This window comes from Magnolia sinica, chromosome 1 (genome assembly GCF_029962835.1).
Source record: "Magnolia sinica isolate HGM2019 chromosome 1, MsV1, whole genome shotgun sequence".
In the NCBI taxonomy this organism is placed as follows: Eukaryota; Viridiplantae; Streptophyta; class Magnoliopsida; order Magnoliales; family Magnoliaceae; genus Magnolia; species Magnolia sinica.
Window position 1 is genome coordinate 135,969,596 of NC_080573.1, and position 16,347 is coordinate 135,985,942.

Genomic DNA, 16,347 nt, shown 5'->3' on the forward strand with positions numbered 1-16,347 from the left:
ATTGTTGATGAAGGGAAACTTCTTTTGAAAAATGAATTTGCATTTGTTCGAAAGGAACTCTTCTCTATCCTCCAAATCCATAGAAAGAAAGGGAAAACAAATTATAGGTGAAATTACAAGAGAAATTGCATCATATGTGACTATACATACGTTTGAAACTCGTAGCTTCCTAGCGATGTACTGGTATTACAGTTCTGTCCCCACAGTAATTCAAATACTATAGTGCAAGAAATGGAATACTATTCCAGGTGGTATTACGAAAAACATACTTATGGTCAAGGTAACCCTTCTTTCACTTGATCGAGTTCAAAAACTCAAACTCGATGTGTCACGTCAAATCAAAGACTTGATCGAGTTTTACTCTACTTGACTCGTTATTTCAACAGATAAATTTAAATTTAGTTTGGTAGCTTTTTGAAATAGATAACATAAATAAAATAACAAAAGACATGAGAATTATATCCTCTGTCCTATTAGGCTCTTTGCTCACTGGTAATGTTGCCTGATCGAATCCTGTTGCCTTCATTTTTCAACAGAAAAACTGGACAAGTGACTCGGTTGAATTACAGAGTCTTGTTGAGTCTCAACCGAGTCACTGTCATCAGTGAGTCTCCAAGAGACTCAGCTCTCAAAAGTTAGAACAACACTTTGTTTGCATCATACATCTGATCTTGTCAATTACATGTGCTGACCTCATGAATATGCATTTATTGTAACATGCAGTCTACTAGTTTATTCAAAGAGAGAGATATGAGTGAGATTACATCTGTAATACGTACTCAAATGAGATTACATCATCTAAATTGGCACTAGAAAAGGGAAAAAGAAAAGCAAAGACGAAGAGATGAGCAAGGCCAAAGGAAAGATACATTTAAGTGAGACTGCATGGAAAGAAATGTAGGAGTGAACCCTATCATCCATTACTTCTTTTTGGTGGGATAAGAAGCCATCTTATAAATTCCACAGATCCCTTCAGGTTTTCCTATGTTTCTCTTCATCCTTATGTATCCTCTTTCTCCCCATTTAGGTCCCCACGAGTTCTTTACGATGATGTAATCCAAGCCCTTGGATGTCCCGTATCCTACTGCTGCCACTCCATGGTCTAAATCAGTTCCACAATGCCCATCGAAAACCCCCTGCAAAACCCAACAGATCTTATCAAATGTCATTTAAATGAATACAGAGGTCCATCCTCGTGCACGCCTGCACGGCTTGTGCGTGTGTGTGTGTGTGCGCGCACGTGTGCATGCAATTATTCGACTGCTAACTGCATACCCCACTGTAGAATTGGAAATCTCTGCCGGCAGCCTCAATGGCAATGCTCACAGGCTGGTGAGCAAGTGCCTTCAGCAGGCTTTGTTCGTTGTTCTGAGGTACGTCTTCATAGCCGCTAATGGTTACAACTTTCAGTGCCTGAAGAAGTAGAATGTAAGAAAATGATAGTAAAATTCCATTTTGTTTTGCAGTTTCCCACCGTTTATACTATCATGCATCATACCTTCTTATCCTCGCACGTGCCTTCCTCCATGAGATACGGGTAGTCATTTTCAGTATGGAGTCCGCCAGTGGAGATTATGTAGGAGAAGGCGTAATCCATCAGCCCGCCATTGCAGCCATTGTTGAAAGTCGTGTCACAGTCGATCAGCTCTTGCTCTGAGAGGGAGGTCAGGTTGCCAGTCACAATCTGGTTAATGCCTTCGACGGCGGCAACCGTTGAGAACGCCCAACAGCTTCCTGCACATGGACCACTTGTCTGTGAGTAGCAGTTCTCCTTTGGAGACGACCCAAGTGAAAACATAAGATTGTGTAGATAGACATATATTCCTTACCACACTGGCCTTGGTCCTTCACATTAGCAACGGCGCCTTTCTTTCTCCAGTCCACGGACTTGGGCAGATTTCCTGCATCTCTGTACCTGAAAGCTTCATCGGACGAATCTCTCCTATTGGATAGATCAGGCTTCAAGCCGAAGTACTTCGCCTTGAACTCTTCATGGCTCATGTCGGCGAACTCATTCAGCCCAAGCCAATAGCTGCTCACCTTCTTGTTGGTCTCGTCGATGTGCTTGAGGTTGTCCTTGAAGACTTCAAACCTATGCAGCTTCTCTTCAATGCTCTCGTACGTCTTCCCATGTTTCGACAACCACGACTCGAAGAGGTCTATGAGGCGGTCGTTAGACATCAAGTCGTCCTGCGAATAGCCCACAATGGAGAAATCTCTGGCGGATGCGGCACAGGCAATGAGAAAGATGGAGAAGGAAAGGAGGGAGAGCTTGCAAGAGAGAAAGGCCATTTTGCTGATGAAGGGGAGGTGAGGTGATGAGGGTGAGAGAAGAGATGGGTAGTATATATACACATGCTATACTCATATCATCAATCATATGTTACTTCCAAGCAAAGATACTGGAAATGTGCGTCTGAGAATACTGAGGCTTTAAGGTTGGTTTTTTGAGAAGCTTCACTTTCAAGACCGCCCGCCCTTGTGTTTGTAAAATAGAGTACTTTCATACTCTGAAAGAGCGTGATGGATACAGGTAATTCAATCTCAACTGTCCAATCATGGGTCCCAGTTTGGATGTATCAGAGCCAAAACTTGTGCTTATTTAATTGTATGATAATTGAATGGGTGGATGGACGGTTACAAATGATATATATATATATATATATATATATATAATGGTCTTATTTCAACAAACAAGTGTCCACGAATCAGAGGTGACTGTTGTTCAACCCAAGTGGATGGTGCGTTCCACAATTTAGTTGGTTTAATTAGAGCCAATTTTTACGAGAGAAGATGTCTAAGTCCAACCGGTTGGACCATAGGTTATGGTCCACCCAGCAAATAACTTCTAACTTGCTAAGTGCATGGGACATCTAACTTGTTGAATAGATTGGCCCCACCATGAGAAACATCTTTTGCAAAAATCAGTCTTATCCACTAATCTAGTGGACCACACTTATGTTTTGCTATTTATCAATGGCTATACACTGTTTTCTACGGTGTGGCGCACTTGATGGATGGCTAGGGATGATTTTTGCGTTAGGTGATCCTAATGTGGGCCAATCTATTAGGAGGGTTGGGCCTATCTATTAGGAGAGTTGGATATCACAAACACTTAATTTGTTGGAAGTTACCCACTGAGTGTACCATAAACTGTGGTCCAACCAGTTGGACTTGAGACCACCTCTTTTTACCATGTGTACAATTTTTGAGTGCACGTGTACCAAGTGTAGTAGGTAGCCGGAGTATCGAATAACTCCACAGTAAAATATAGATCTTCACTGAAATACAGAAATCAGTTGAAATTTCAACAAGCATCCCCTTGGTAATGTATTCAGATCCATACGGTATTGGGTGAACGGCTCGTCTCTTTTGTTAGTTTTGCACCATTTAAAAATGGTAGTGACTCATCGTCCACACATTTGGCACTTATGTACAACTGTCCAGACCATCCAAGTTGTGGGTCCCACTGTGGATGGAGCACATCTCTGAAATCACGGTCATCAAGCAATCATAACCATCCAATTAATGGTTATCAAATGGATGGTTGAAAGTAAAGCAGTGTGCGGTCCGAACTCAAAGAGGAAACTTGTATGGATAATATTATATTCTCAAAGCAAATTTTCGGTTCTGATGCATCCGCTGTTGCATCAGCGGTTTGGACGATCTGGATTGATTTTACGACTATGCTATTCTTCTTCTTTTTTTCCCATCAATTGGGAGTGGGGGCCAATCTCTCATGGTCCAACCATTGTGGCGGGAATCTTAACGCACTTCAAAAATGGACTTTTATAAATTCAAATTTTGAAATGCTTAAAGATTCGGCCACCTGCTTACAAAAGTTTTGGCTTCCTGTCCTATTGTGATCCTGCGAGACAAACGCACGGAGGGGATCTCACACGGACATCGCCATGGGCCTCACATAGCTTCCGCCTACAGAACTTCCGTTATTTGGGGCACTGGCAATTAGCGTTCCCTATTTTTAAGACAAGACATGCACCACCACGACCGCCCTATGGACTGTCCAGATCCCACATACATTGCCATACTAACACGCCATACTAACACGTAGGGCGAATTTGTCTGATGCTTGAAGATGGGGTGTGTGGTTGTTAAATGCGTTGTCTTCGTGGGTTTTTCAAAAGAGATGGTCTCAAGTCCAACCCGATGGACTACAAGTTACAGTCCACCGAGTGGATGGCTTCCAACCTTTCGTGTGTGCGACATACAATCCATCCAATAGGTTGGTCCCATCACAAGGTTCTCCTTGGGAAAAAATCAGCCATGTCCACTCATCGAGTTCACCACACTGGTGTTTTTTATTTTTATTTTTATTTTGTTGATCAATGGATATAAATTATTTTCTTTGCCATAGCTCACCTAATCAGTAGATGGGGCTGAATTCTACATTAGGTGATCCTCATCGTGGGGCTAACATATTGGAAGGGTTGAATATTATATGCACGACCGTACGTTGTGGTCCAATCCCTTCTTTTACCTCGGAAGTGATAAAGCTCAGCTGACCAACAGCCTCTTGTAAACAAGAGGATTGATGATCAAGGGGCTGTTAACGGTCGGAACTGAGGTTCTTGGCCCGAACTTTGAACTGATCATCTTGAGCCCATAACCACCCCATCAACAGCCTTAAGGCAACATCACCATAACTTTCCATGCAGCCTTTTTGCTTCCCTGTATAGACCATTTTCTGTAGGACATCAGCGATCAAATTATGGAGATCATCTGGCCCCAAAATCAGGTCAATCTGCTCATCACTGATACACACCACTGGAATCAATGGACAGCCAACGTTTTGACACAACATACAGGTGTGGTCCATCTAATGACCAGATCAACATAATAGATTCAGAGTGGGCTACCTTTATCATGTCCGGGATGTCCAACACAAGGGCACAACTAGAGGATATATAGGCCTGGATGACGAGTAATTGTGCCGCTTGTAGGTCATAGGTTCTCCGCCATGATATGATTGAAAGAAGAGGTTAATTAATCTCATTACTGTGAGTCTCCAATGTGTCATGTGGCATATTGGAACAGTTCATCAGGTGGTCCACTACTTCAATGACCCACGGCCAAAAATTCGAGTTGGAATGATGCAAATGTGTAATTGGTGAAATTTGTACCCAGTGAATATGTAACAGTGCTAAAGTCTATTTCTACCAGCCTTTCTACAGGGTTTTGCTCCTTTTTTTTCCCCCTAAATAGCAATAATTAAAAAATAAAATAAAATCTGTTTATGGCCCAGTGTTGAGACAGCTATGATAATCAAATGGTATGATTATTGACTAATGGACCACCTTCATGATGGCCCACAATATGAATAATACTAATTTCTAAGTGATGCTAGCACTCTGCTTGAGTGACATTGCAGTACTTTTCTTGTTATAGTAACTTTTATTTTTAATATAAAATCACAAAACAGCTCAGACAGAGGTGGAGTCGCATCGATGGGGAAACAGTAGTCTAGATAGGCACTGGCTATACCATTGTCTTCTCCTACTCTTCAACAAAAATCTAGTGCTGGAGACTCATAAATTCGAAGTCAGCTATTGCTAGCATATATCAATTGGAGTACAGTCGAAAACTGAAAGGTATTGGTTTTGGGCAGCCACTGATATCAATATGTGAGTCAGTTGGACCAAGAACATCCTGGTTCACCTATTGTAAGCCCAAATTTGAGAGAGAAACATGTAAAAATGTTTATTAACATGTTTTAATGCATTTTGCGGGGTTTTTGGGACTCCTTATTTTTAACCGAACACCCAACAAGAACTGGATTTTTTATTTTTATTTTTATCATGGACAATATGGTACCCATTACGCCCATTTTAATCCATGCTTGCATATATCCGTAACTTTCGTAGGGGAAAAAAAGCAAGAGACAAAACCCAAAATCTAGTACACCAAAGGAAGTTGGTATTAGAGAATCTCAATTGATAAACTATAATAAAGGATTAAGAAGACCTTAAAGTAGCACAGAACAAGCAATTTGGATCTTAAACTGATTTCGAGTAAATTGATAATAAAGAAAAGAAAAGAAAAGCTCTATCAGACACTTTGCACCAAGAACTCAACTATGGAAACAAAAAGACATTACATCTTCACAGCTTCCCTATGGAGTGTAAATAAATTGAGACAGAAACAACCCTGGAAGCATATCAGATTATCAGTTTCCGTTTAATTTGGAATCAGAAAAAATAAAATCAAATCAAATCAAATGGCAGATTACATAGGTTCCAGAAATTTTAGGTACTTACGTTGAGCCAAGGAAAAAGGCAAGGGAGAGATGAAACCCAAAAAGAAACACCGATACAACTGCTGTTAAAAGCATTGCCACCGAAGTAGAATACACCTGTACATTGATGGAACAACCATGAGAAATTCTGTATGAGATTGATAAGTATTGAATTCAAGCTGGGGGATAAATAAGCTTTTTTAATTATTTAAAAAAATCCAAAAAAAAAGAGAGTGGCTAATCAGTTGGACGCCCTACGCTTGTCAATGTATTCTTTTTTTCACACATTGCAATCTAAATGGAAGAATTTTGGATTCCCCATTTTCTTCCATTCTTAATCCTGTCAAAATCAAATTTTCTTGCTTGAAATCCATGTCGATGCATAAGATTCATGCTAGATCTGGATTTCTTTGTGTTTTCTTGCTAATCTGCTGAAAAAGAAATGAATCTAAATAAGCGTTTTCATCCATAGGTTCCAGCCCAAATCTGCTTTCCAATCGCTATTTTCCATCAAATTTGCGTTTTGACAAAAAGTGGAGTTGTTAAAACACACCAAGAGACACAATACCCAAAAAATATTTGATAAAATAAATAATAAAAAAAAAACACCTTCTCCTGATTTTTTGGTTTTCAGTTGAATATTGCAATTATTGCTGGTGTCAACCAATATTTGTGAAATATTGCAAGTATCACTCCACACCATCTACTTGTAGTACAACTGACATTGTGCCAGAATATAGTGATGATATCGATATTGCGATATATCAGCATGTATCAATGACTACATTGTCGATACAAATCAATATTTGTGATGCCCCTCTGTTTCACATCACTGACCTGAGATACCGAAAGTATCAGTCCGCACCATTGATACATTGAATACTGTTCCATACTATTAGTACACAACCAAGTGAAAACTGGTGGACATACCTTCACAATATTATCAGCATATTTCATTACCATCGACACAGCAATTCCACTGCAGGCATCCAATTAGACAAATAAGATCCCAAGTTGAGGAAATGCATAACAAATATGGTTCTAAAATAAAGTACCTTAGTGCATGATTGAGAATCATGCAAGTTGTGATCAATGAATAACCATGAAAGAAACCCCTGAAGATTACAGAACACAACCCACATTTAGTAAGCTTAAGATGAATGCAATACTGGACGCTGTCAACAGTGCTAAAATCGTTTTTTCTTTTTTTCCTGGTTTTTAAACATTAATTATATAGTTTTGATTTATTTCTATTTCCATAGATATGCTTTTATATATTTTACACTCAATGGACTTCTTGAGATGACTTTATGAGCTGTTAACTTTAACCGACTGATATTTACACCGAATGTTTTCTATTTCTGTTTCTTGGTATTAGAATGGTATGAAAGTGTCACAACACAATGAATATTAGAAAATAGGGGTGTATTCATCAATAAGAGAGGTTTAAAACTAGAACCCTATTTTAGGATAAGATATCTTCCAATATTAACATTCAGACACGTTTTCATGTCAATGCAAATCTAAAGCCAATCCAGCGTCCATGTCTAAGATACAGAGACTAGAACAAATGAAATTGGAAGTAGACATCAGGAGTAGAGGTCTCATCAATCCTACTTGTTTATAACTGCATCGAAATCCTGAACAAATATTGCAACAGCATTAAAGGCCATCCCAAAGACATATAGCCAGAAGTTCTGCACATTGATATTTCTCGAGGGACGCTTTTTAATAATAGCCTGCACAGGTAATGAATTAATGGAACTGCAATCATGTCATAGAATCCACAAAAGACACATGCACAGTTTATAAATGTGACACAACCCACAAAGCTGCAAAAACATGCTTACAACCATCATACCTCAGTGTAAACTCCTGCAAAGCCACTTAGAAGTGCCATGACCTGCAAAAGAATTTCACATTAACTTCCAAAAATTTTGATGCGAGTGCTATCATCTTATGGTTTTTTCTTTTTTTAACCAACTATATGTATGCAAGAGATTAGTGATCTTTAGAACTCACAATGGCCATCGCCCAACCTTGAAAAGGAGTTTGAAGAACATGATCAGAACTGCACAATCAATGTTGTTATGAGACAGCAATATAAATCCAAAGAACCATGATGAAATGGAGATTTGCTAAGCAAATATGCAGTCAGCTGGCACGTGTAAAACATCCAAGTGTATAAGGTGGGCCCCACCATGTGTGGATGAGCTAGCTAAAAGATCAGGCGGGTCCAATCATCAAGCAGGCCACATATCAGGCAAATCCACTCATTGGCAATATTTCAAAACTGTCCATTGCTTACATAACATGTCCCACCTGATGGGTTGACAGACCAAATTTTCTGGGTGGTTATCTACAAGACATGGCCTATCTGACGCACTTCTTCACTCTCCCACATGTCGTAGTTTGATGAGTGAGAATTGATCTTTCAGTATGTGCGGTCCCGTGTGGAGGTATGTTGATCGTTAGAAAAGCTTGATAAAAAGATTTTTTTTTAAAAAATAATCTCAGAGAACAAGTTGGTTTACATAACAATACTCTGCTATTGGGGTTTCTTCAGGTGCATAAAAAAGCTCATCTATTAATGATTATCTGATGATTAGATAGCATACCTTTAGTTCTAATATTTCTTCATTTTTTTTATTTGATGCCAAGAAAAAGCAAGTACTAGGCACCTAAGTGCTATGACCAAAGATATGAATAGTGCTTACGAAGGATCAAGTTGTGCTGTGGTGCAGCCTGCGCATAACAGAATAAAAGCAGCCCATTGGATTTCACTCAGCCTGAAAGAAAATAATCAAAACATGATGCATTCTTTTAGTATTGATGACATTTGAACATTAGTTTACACAGATAGATTACCTACTAAGCATTCATCTTTTCGAGATGTTCAAAGACTAGTTGCACACAAAATTGACGTCGTGGAATCTAAACAAATAAGCTATTAATGCACGGAAGCGTTTCAGTATTTTACATGGAAGGGCATTTCCACATTATTTATATACGACTTGATCACAATCCAAAAATTAAATTTAATTGATTTATGGGTCATTTTTTGTCTTCATAACTCTTGAAACTTTTTCACAGTTCACATTGATCCTCAGGTAATTATGTCAAAAATCAGGATGAAACATGAGACTCATGTTAAAATTATCTTTCAACCAATTTTCAGAACTCCAACTCAGAACTCAGCTAGGTCAACTTGGTTAAGACAGATCCCAAGTGTCAAATCTAAACCCATTTGATAGGAAGACTTCCAAACTGATGATTAGCTGCACTGAAATTTTCTAAACTTGGTGCATTTTTCATTAACCCGGCTGATTTGTTAACTCAGAAATCAAAAGATCCATTTCAGATATGAGTTCAAGTTTTTAACATTATTTCAACTTCATATATCGCTAAACCAAAATTTCTTTTCTTTTATTTCTAATCAATAACAATTCAAAGAAGTTAAGACGGAAAATAAAATCTGTTTGCAGACAGGAATCGGAACTAAAGAAAGGAACCCACAGGGCAACAGTGCTGACATGAATTTGGTCAATGCCCACTAATTTATTTAGCAGAATCTTTGTTCAATAGGACTTTTGCATTAGGTTAATGCAGCTGTTACAGATGCTCACTGATGCTTCATGCTTGAAAGAAGATTAATCAAGTACACCAACTGATGAAAGGGCATGGTTGTTTTAATCATACTTGGTAATCTCAATTGATTTGGCATTACTTGGTGCCTAATGTTTACAGGTATGAGGACTTGGTATGACCGTGGATGAACCAGTCACGACTCACGACTTAAAGGTAGGAAGACTTGGTATGGTGGCTGACGCAGTCATGATTGAAACTCATTCAACCTGCTGAGTAGGGTATCAAGCCCCCTTTTTGTGAAAAATTTCAGGAAAATCCGATAAACAGGAAAAATAGCAAAAGAAGGGCAATTTATAGATCTTAAAAGTAATTGTACTTATTTCATTAAATTCAATTTCATCTTCACCTACCTCCAACTGAGGTTTAAGTTGGGGGGATAGGGTAGAATGGAGGGTAGGTAAAACATGCGTTCTGTTCTCACCCGAGTGATTTACAACAAATTGTAGCAAATTCAAATTTGTCCTTGGTGGATAGAAATATTTGCAGACAGTTGATATAACATGAAATCCCAGTAGCTTTTCACATAAAAGAAACAAAGGCCTTACTTTTTCTTTAAAATGATACGGTATAAAACCCCAGTGCTGATAATGTTCAGGTTCTTCAATATCTGGTAACCCGGAGCATCGACATAGGCAAAAATGTAATACTGCCAGAAAGCAAAACACAATCTGCTCAAGGTTTTTATGATGGCAAGTGCAGTGCTCTATTTCATTCAAAGCAGTGCAGAACAAAGCTTTCACCTGTAGTAAATTTTTAACAAGGTAAAGCGCTGCAGGAATAGGGTAAACACTGACTTCATCCCAAGTTGTACTCAACCTGAGAATAGCAGGACAGCAGGAATAAGAACGATGCATGGAAAAATCTAATTTCAGTTAATGAAACAGTTATCAAAATTATTAAAATAGAACTTCGGTCTGACAATCATATAGCCAGACCAGATTAATCACTTTAACCTGCACCAACAAGGCTGCAAGGAAGAGGAACCGTCAGGTCCTGAGCCTCAGCAAATGTATCGTTTGCTGACCACAGGAATCTGTGCATGCGGGGTTCATGATTGGTAATCCAGACCACTGATCTGATGGGCCCAACTGTTGATGGGGATACCCAGTTGAGAAGATCCTATTTCTGTCAGTGGCCTAGAAATAAATGGTTAAGAAATATGTGCAGCAACCGCTCAGATTCAATTGGGTATTGGCTGAATGGTACGGACGCTTAGGATGCCAACTTTCATGGTACATCCAGCATATATGTAATGTCATAAATCAATTGCACTGAAAAATTATAGTTTCTGGAGCAGCAACAAAACCTACAGACACGTCATGAGCACCAAAGGGTATAACACAACAACAAGGATGATTAGAGGAAGCAATGATTTAGGTGAAAGGCAACATGTGCCAAAAGAACTGAGGCATGGCATCTCATCATTAGAAAGTCAGACTGGTGTCCAAAAGTGCCTGTTTTGACTGATGGTGCATGGCAAAAATGACTAGGAAAATGAAAACCCACGTTGCAGCAAAAGAGCTCCATGAAACTATTCATGGAGGGGGAAAAAATGCATACTTGTTATCTTCTGTAACACCTTCATTTTTCCAAATTCTTCCAAGGGCAGCAAGTGATAGTGCACATTTCAAAGCCTCAACCTAGTTTCACAAAGGGAGAGATGATGAAATTCAGAAACAAGCCTGTCTAGATCCACAAAATGACCACTCAGATTTTGATAATTAGTTATATTGCTATTTAGGATTTCAAAAGGAACTGTTCACATTTTATTTTAGATAATTGTAGAATCTTTTTCATCCATTCAAAGAAATAACCGAAGAGCTATATGACAGAGGCACCTTGAAAGAAATCGAATACATTGCAGATTTATTTACTCACCGAAAAATTTGCAGTGGTCACACTATACTCATACTTTCCAGCTCTTTTAGACCACACTATCAGAATTGCTTGTGAACTTGTAAGCAACGTCAAGGCAAGTGTAACAATTGACCTGCACCAATGATAAAAGACATTAAGTCCAACTTCAGTGGACATAGTATATGACGAGAGCCAGTGCACACCAATCTCCCACAATACAAATCAGCAGACAGGAAACTTGTATGCATTTAAATCAGGATTTTCAAATCCCATTTTGAAACATGTTGGGATTGCCACAAATTATTTTTTTTTTTTTTGAGAAGTGGCAGATTCGGGTATACCAACTCTGCCACATGTCTGTACAAATCTTTTCCTCAAGAAACATATCACAACTATAAATGAGAGATCTAATTTTATTTGTCTTCACTGGACACCATCTGAAATGCTATTAACATTCTCGTCTGATCTTACTTGAGCTTCCATTTGGACTTGTAAGCTGAACTGGCCCCAAAGCTGGCCATGTTATTTACAGAAACTGCAAAATCAATAGCAATCATAAGAAACAGAAAACAAGAAAAAGGTGCATCAAGCCAAAAACAACAAGGACAATTACCCATTGGGTCCTGCTTCAAGTTCAAGCTTGAGCTTTAACGAAAACATACCGCCTGAGAGGGGCTTCCCATGTAAGCCCTCTATATCATCTTCAACTACATCCCCATCTTTATCCTACATGTTCCATACCATTAAACAAAGCATATCAGGCAAAAATAACAACAAGAACAATAATTACAATATTACAAACAATAACATAATAAAAATAAAAAATCTTCCAAAATTTTCTACACAATATTATTTCTGAATTTAGAGCTTCAATCAAACGGAGTTCATTCATAGGCTTAAAAGCCAAAATAAAAGAAAGAAAGATGAGAAATCGGAATTTCCAGAAATGGCTAGCTTCAAAAAATGCCTAATTCAACCAGGATGCATTACTACCAAGTACCAAAGACAATTAAAGGAACACAGATTGGAACCTAAACTAAATTTCAGAAGTTAGGCCCTGTTTGAATGCACCCAAATCACTGTTGGATTTGATATCCATGGTGAAAAGGATAAACATCTTTTTGTGGAACTGTTTCACATGGACGCTTCTTCCAGAAACTGCATCAGAAGAAGGCATGCTTGCCCCATCCTGGCAAAATTGCTTAATTTCAACCAGATTGCACTTTTCAGATTTCAAATGAGTATGGGTGAGACCATGGTGCCAGTTTGTCCCACTGTAAGGGAACATTGGTAATACATTCCCAGGACATGTGGCATACATGTAGGTCAATCCATACCATCCAAAATTGTGGGGCCCACCATAGATAGAGAATAGCCCAAGAAACAGAGTGATCAGACAGCGTAAATGATCAATTTCCCTGTAAATTTGGACAGTTTCAACCAAATAGCATTTTTCGGATTACAAATAAGGAGTGGTGGGCAGGACTGTGGTGCTAGTTCGTTATACTGTAACAGAGAATTAGCAACACATCCACATTACATTCGGCATAAATGTAGGGCAATCCATCAGAAATGTTGGCCCCATTGCAGATAGAGCACAGCCTAAGAATAATTGTGATCCAACAATGTTAAGTGATCCAAAATTTCCTGTTGAGTTTGGACAGTTGATCAGTTTTCTTTTAACCGTCCACTTCGTGGTCACTGATTGGACTGTACGGATCATCCAGTCAGTGTGACCTTTGGCATCTGAAATTGCTCCAAAGCCCAAAGATTTGAAGAATACTTATGTATGCTGCCATGTGTACTGTAATTACAATTGGATTGACTACTCCATCAACATTAGCTAAGTCACAGAAGTTTCTAACCCAAAAAAAAAATGATAAACGTGGGAGAGTTATGATCCAAGATTTCTTGGTAACTTAAAATCCCATGCGGGGCCCAATTGAACCCACCTACAATTAATGAAGACTGTTGGATTCTGCAAAAGCGCCTAATTTCAATTGTCAAAAAACTGAATTACGCAGATTTCGAACCAATCAAATAAAAGGCCCACCAAACAAAAGCTTCTGCGAAACCTCAAATGGTAAACACAATAAAACCCATATTCGAGCTTTCCAGATGAGGAATTATAGGATCCTTCATCCGGGGCTTTCCGCATTACCTTCAGGTTTTCACTTCTGACAATCACTGCCCATGGTTAGGTAATCCCCACCACCGGTTGTTGCGTCCGGCCATAGTTGAACCCTACCCTCAAAATCTTCCAGATTAGAAGATCCAAGTGGCCAATCTCGGCACTCTTTTCAGTGGAATGTGGACTGTTGCTGCATTTCTCTCCTCTTAAAAAATCTTTTTTGCGGGCAACAAATCGAAAGGTTAGGTTTGTACTATGAAGATAAGTTTTGGGGCATGGCCAATCGATGGCGGGACCTGGAAGATCAATGGTCCAGATTACGGGATCATAGGCCCCACTGAGATAGTCGAGGATCCGACAATTCCTCTCCTGGAGAAAACGGGAAATCAATTGGAGATAAAGGGAAGATGATAATCTCACCTGATCTTTGATTCTCCTGTATTCCATCATCATCATCTCTCTCTCTCGCTAAACCGCCTCTCTCTGTCTCCCGAAGTTCGAAAGAACATTTCATTTCCTGCCTGGGAAAGAGCGTTTTCACTTTTCCATCCGTCGCGACTGGTGGTCGAGCGTGTGTCGCCATGCATACGGGCCCACATGCTGCGATGGTCCAATCATTTTAACCGTCCATGTTCTCATTCCTACCACTAATAAAGTACTGTTCCGTAATCGCTCTTCGGTTTTGATATTTACCTTCGATTTTTAGATTTGAATTCGGGGCATTGAAACTTTTGTTTTTGTTCATCTAAATTCATCCACAGAATAGAGATGGTCACAATCATCCATTCAGAATAAGTTTGTCGTGGAATATGGGCGGCCCGATCATCGAAACACTGACCATGTGGGCTGCACTGTCCAGCAACAACACGCCCTAGCCTGAGTCGCGACAGAGGAAAAATGAACCGACGGAGGCGGATTGGCTACTCACCCTGCCACCAGCTCCGTGCCTGATGGTCGGTGCTCTGTGGGCCCCACCATGATGAATGTATTTCATCCACTCCGTTAATACACTTTTACGGATGCTTAGATGCTTTATCCCGAAAATTAGAGGGATATAAATATCAAGTAGACCACATCACATGAAAACAATAGTGATTGGATATCAACCGTTAAAATCCTCCTAAGGCCCACTATACTGTTTATTTGACATTCAATCTGTTGATTAGGTTATTCAGGCCTAGATGAAGAGAAAAAACAAAGATAAGCTTGATCCAAAACTTTTATGGCCCTCAAAATAATTTTATAATGGTCGACCCTCATTCAACACAGTTTTTTGTTACATTGTCCACTTAAGATTTAGATATATTTCATTTTTGGACTCGTACTGTCGAAATGATATCTAAAAATAGATAGATAACATGGATGAAACAATTACATCACAGTGAGGCCCACGTAGCAACGACCACCAGCCATTCGCTGCCGGAGAGTAGCCAATCCGTTTCCAGTTTTTTGCGTCTCTGGACTGGCAGTGCATGAATGGGAAACGGATAGGCCACTCCCTGCCAACAGCCAATGGCTGATGTTCGGTACACGATGTATATATTTCATCCATGTCGTTCATATATTTTTCTACGAATGATATAATACCAAAAATGAGTTATATTCAAATAGTGTTGAATGAACATTGGCCATTAAAAGATTTTTGGGGGCCATAAAAGTTCTGGATCAAAGTGATCTTTGTTTTATCTCTTCATCCAGGTCTGTATGACCTAATCAACAGATTGGATGTCAATAAACAGTACAGTGGGCCTTAGGAGAATTTTAATGGTGGATATCCCGTAACTATTGTTTTCCTGTCTCGGGATTCACCTGACCTCTCATTTTTGGGATTTAGCCCTGAAATGATCTGTAAAAATGGATGAACCGAATGGATGGAACACATACATCATAGTGGGGCCCATGGAGCACCGACCACCAGCCACGGGGCTGTGGCAGGGGGAGTAGCCAATCCCTTCTCGTTTGAATGGACCTGTCAGAAACTGTATGCTTTTGCTATAACCTATTCAAGGACCACTATACGGTTGAGATTATGTTTTCTTTATTCCAGTTGCAGCCTATCAACTATCATAGGCATCCATATGTTTTTTTTTTTGGTTAGCTTGTCAGTACACCCAGTGACAGTTCACACTTCAATGTTAGCCACCCCCAAGAACTCAGTGTTGCAACAAGGAGGCACCCAGATGTTTGTTTGGCCAACTACCCTGGTAAGTGGTAATGCAGCACGCAGATTCGGTGGCGTTGTCAACACCGACACCTGCGGTGGTCCATCGACGAGTTGATTCTGTGGGGCCATTGTAACGTCGCTGAATTTTAACATGGCCACCATATGATCGGAGGGGCCTGATTTTGGGGCCAGGACATTTTTAACATAGTTTACCTTCCGATCCGACTAAATGTGCCGGATGCAGTGTTAATCCTTTTGGGGGAATGAGAAATACGAGTTGATTGGCGTAAACGA

The 16,347-nt window shown here is 39.6% G+C and overlaps 2 protein-coding genes and 1 long non-coding RNA gene across 7 annotated transcripts; 1 reads left to right on the top strand and 2 right to left on the bottom strand.

Annotated features, from left to right (window-relative positions):
* Window positions 1–706: 706 nt before the first annotated feature.
* Window positions 707–2,564, bottom strand: LOC131219415 (cysteine protease XCP1-like). Its single transcript, XM_058214543.1, has 4 exons — window positions 1,830–2,564; window positions 1,499–1,734; window positions 1,276–1,413; window positions 707–1,136 (listed from the first exon to the last, which is right to left on the bottom strand). The coding sequence occupies exons 1-4, from the start codon at window positions 2,290–2,292 to the stop codon at window positions 921–923; spliced, it is 1,053 nt and encodes a 350-aa protein (XP_058070526.1). The 5' UTR covers window positions 2,293–2,564; the 3' UTR covers window positions 707–920.
* Window positions 2,565–5,902: 3,338 nt separating this feature from the next.
* On the bottom strand, window positions 5,903–14,457 carry LOC131219426 (CMP-sialic acid transporter 2). Of its 5 annotated transcripts, none has more exons than XM_058214551.1 (15): window positions 14,310–14,453; window positions 12,421–12,484; window positions 12,230–12,293; window positions 11,780–11,891; window positions 11,462–11,541; window positions 10,642–10,717; window positions 10,447–10,547; window positions 8,971–9,042; window positions 8,276–8,324; window positions 8,115–8,156; window positions 7,871–7,992; window positions 7,309–7,368; window positions 7,184–7,232; window positions 6,276–6,370; window positions 5,903–6,165 (listed from the first exon to the last, which is right to left on the bottom strand). In XM_058214551.1, the coding sequence occupies exons 1-15, from the start codon at window positions 14,343–14,345 to the stop codon at window positions 6,120–6,122; spliced, it is 1,068 nt and encodes a 355-aa protein (XP_058070534.1). In that variant the 5' UTR covers window positions 14,346–14,453; the 3' UTR covers window positions 5,903–6,119. The 5 variants fall into 5 exon arrangements, 4 of the variants coding, with proteins under 4 accessions (XP_058070534.1, XP_058070543.1, XP_058070551.1 ...); XM_058214560.1 differs by having other exon boundaries at window positions 12,372–12,484; window positions 14,310–14,451; XM_058214568.1 differs by lacking the exon at window positions 14,310–14,453 and adding an exon at window positions 13,711–13,748 and having other exon boundaries at window positions 12,372–12,484.
* On the top strand, window positions 11,235–11,441 carry LOC131219450 (uncharacterized). Its single transcript, XR_009158211.1, has 2 exons — window positions 11,235–11,351; window positions 11,392–11,441. It is a non-coding gene; the product is annotated as an uncharacterized LOC131219450 (long non-coding RNA).
* Window positions 14,458–16,347: the final 1,890 nt, after the last annotated feature.

Excerpts from the sequence above, each read along its gene's own strand:
- LOC131219415 (XM_058214543.1), bottom strand. The coding sequence starts at position 2,292 with ATGGCCTTTCTCTCTTGCAAGCTCTCCCTCCTTTCCTTCTCCATCTTT. Across the intron at positions 1,735-1,829 it reads GAAGGACCAAGGCCAGTGTG|GAAGCTGTTGGGCGTTCTCA; the intron begins GTAAGGAATATA and ends GTCCATGTGCAG. Across the intron at positions 1,137-1,275 it reads ATTTCCAATTCTACAGTGGG|GGGGTTTTCGATGGGCATTG; the intron begins GTATGCAGTTAG and ends TGGGTTTTGCAG.
- LOC131219426 (XM_058214551.1), bottom strand. The coding sequence starts at position 14,345 with ATGATGATGATGGAATACAGGAGAATCAAAGATCAG. Across the intron at positions 10,548-10,641 it reads TTGTTAAAAATTTACTACAG|TATTACATTTTTGCCTATGT; the intron begins GTGAAAGCTTTG and ends GCTTTCTGGCAG. Across the intron at positions 8,157-8,275 it reads AAGGTTGGGCGATGGCCATT|GTCATGGCACTTCTAAGTGG; the intron begins GTGAGTTCTAAA and ends ATTCTTTTGCAG.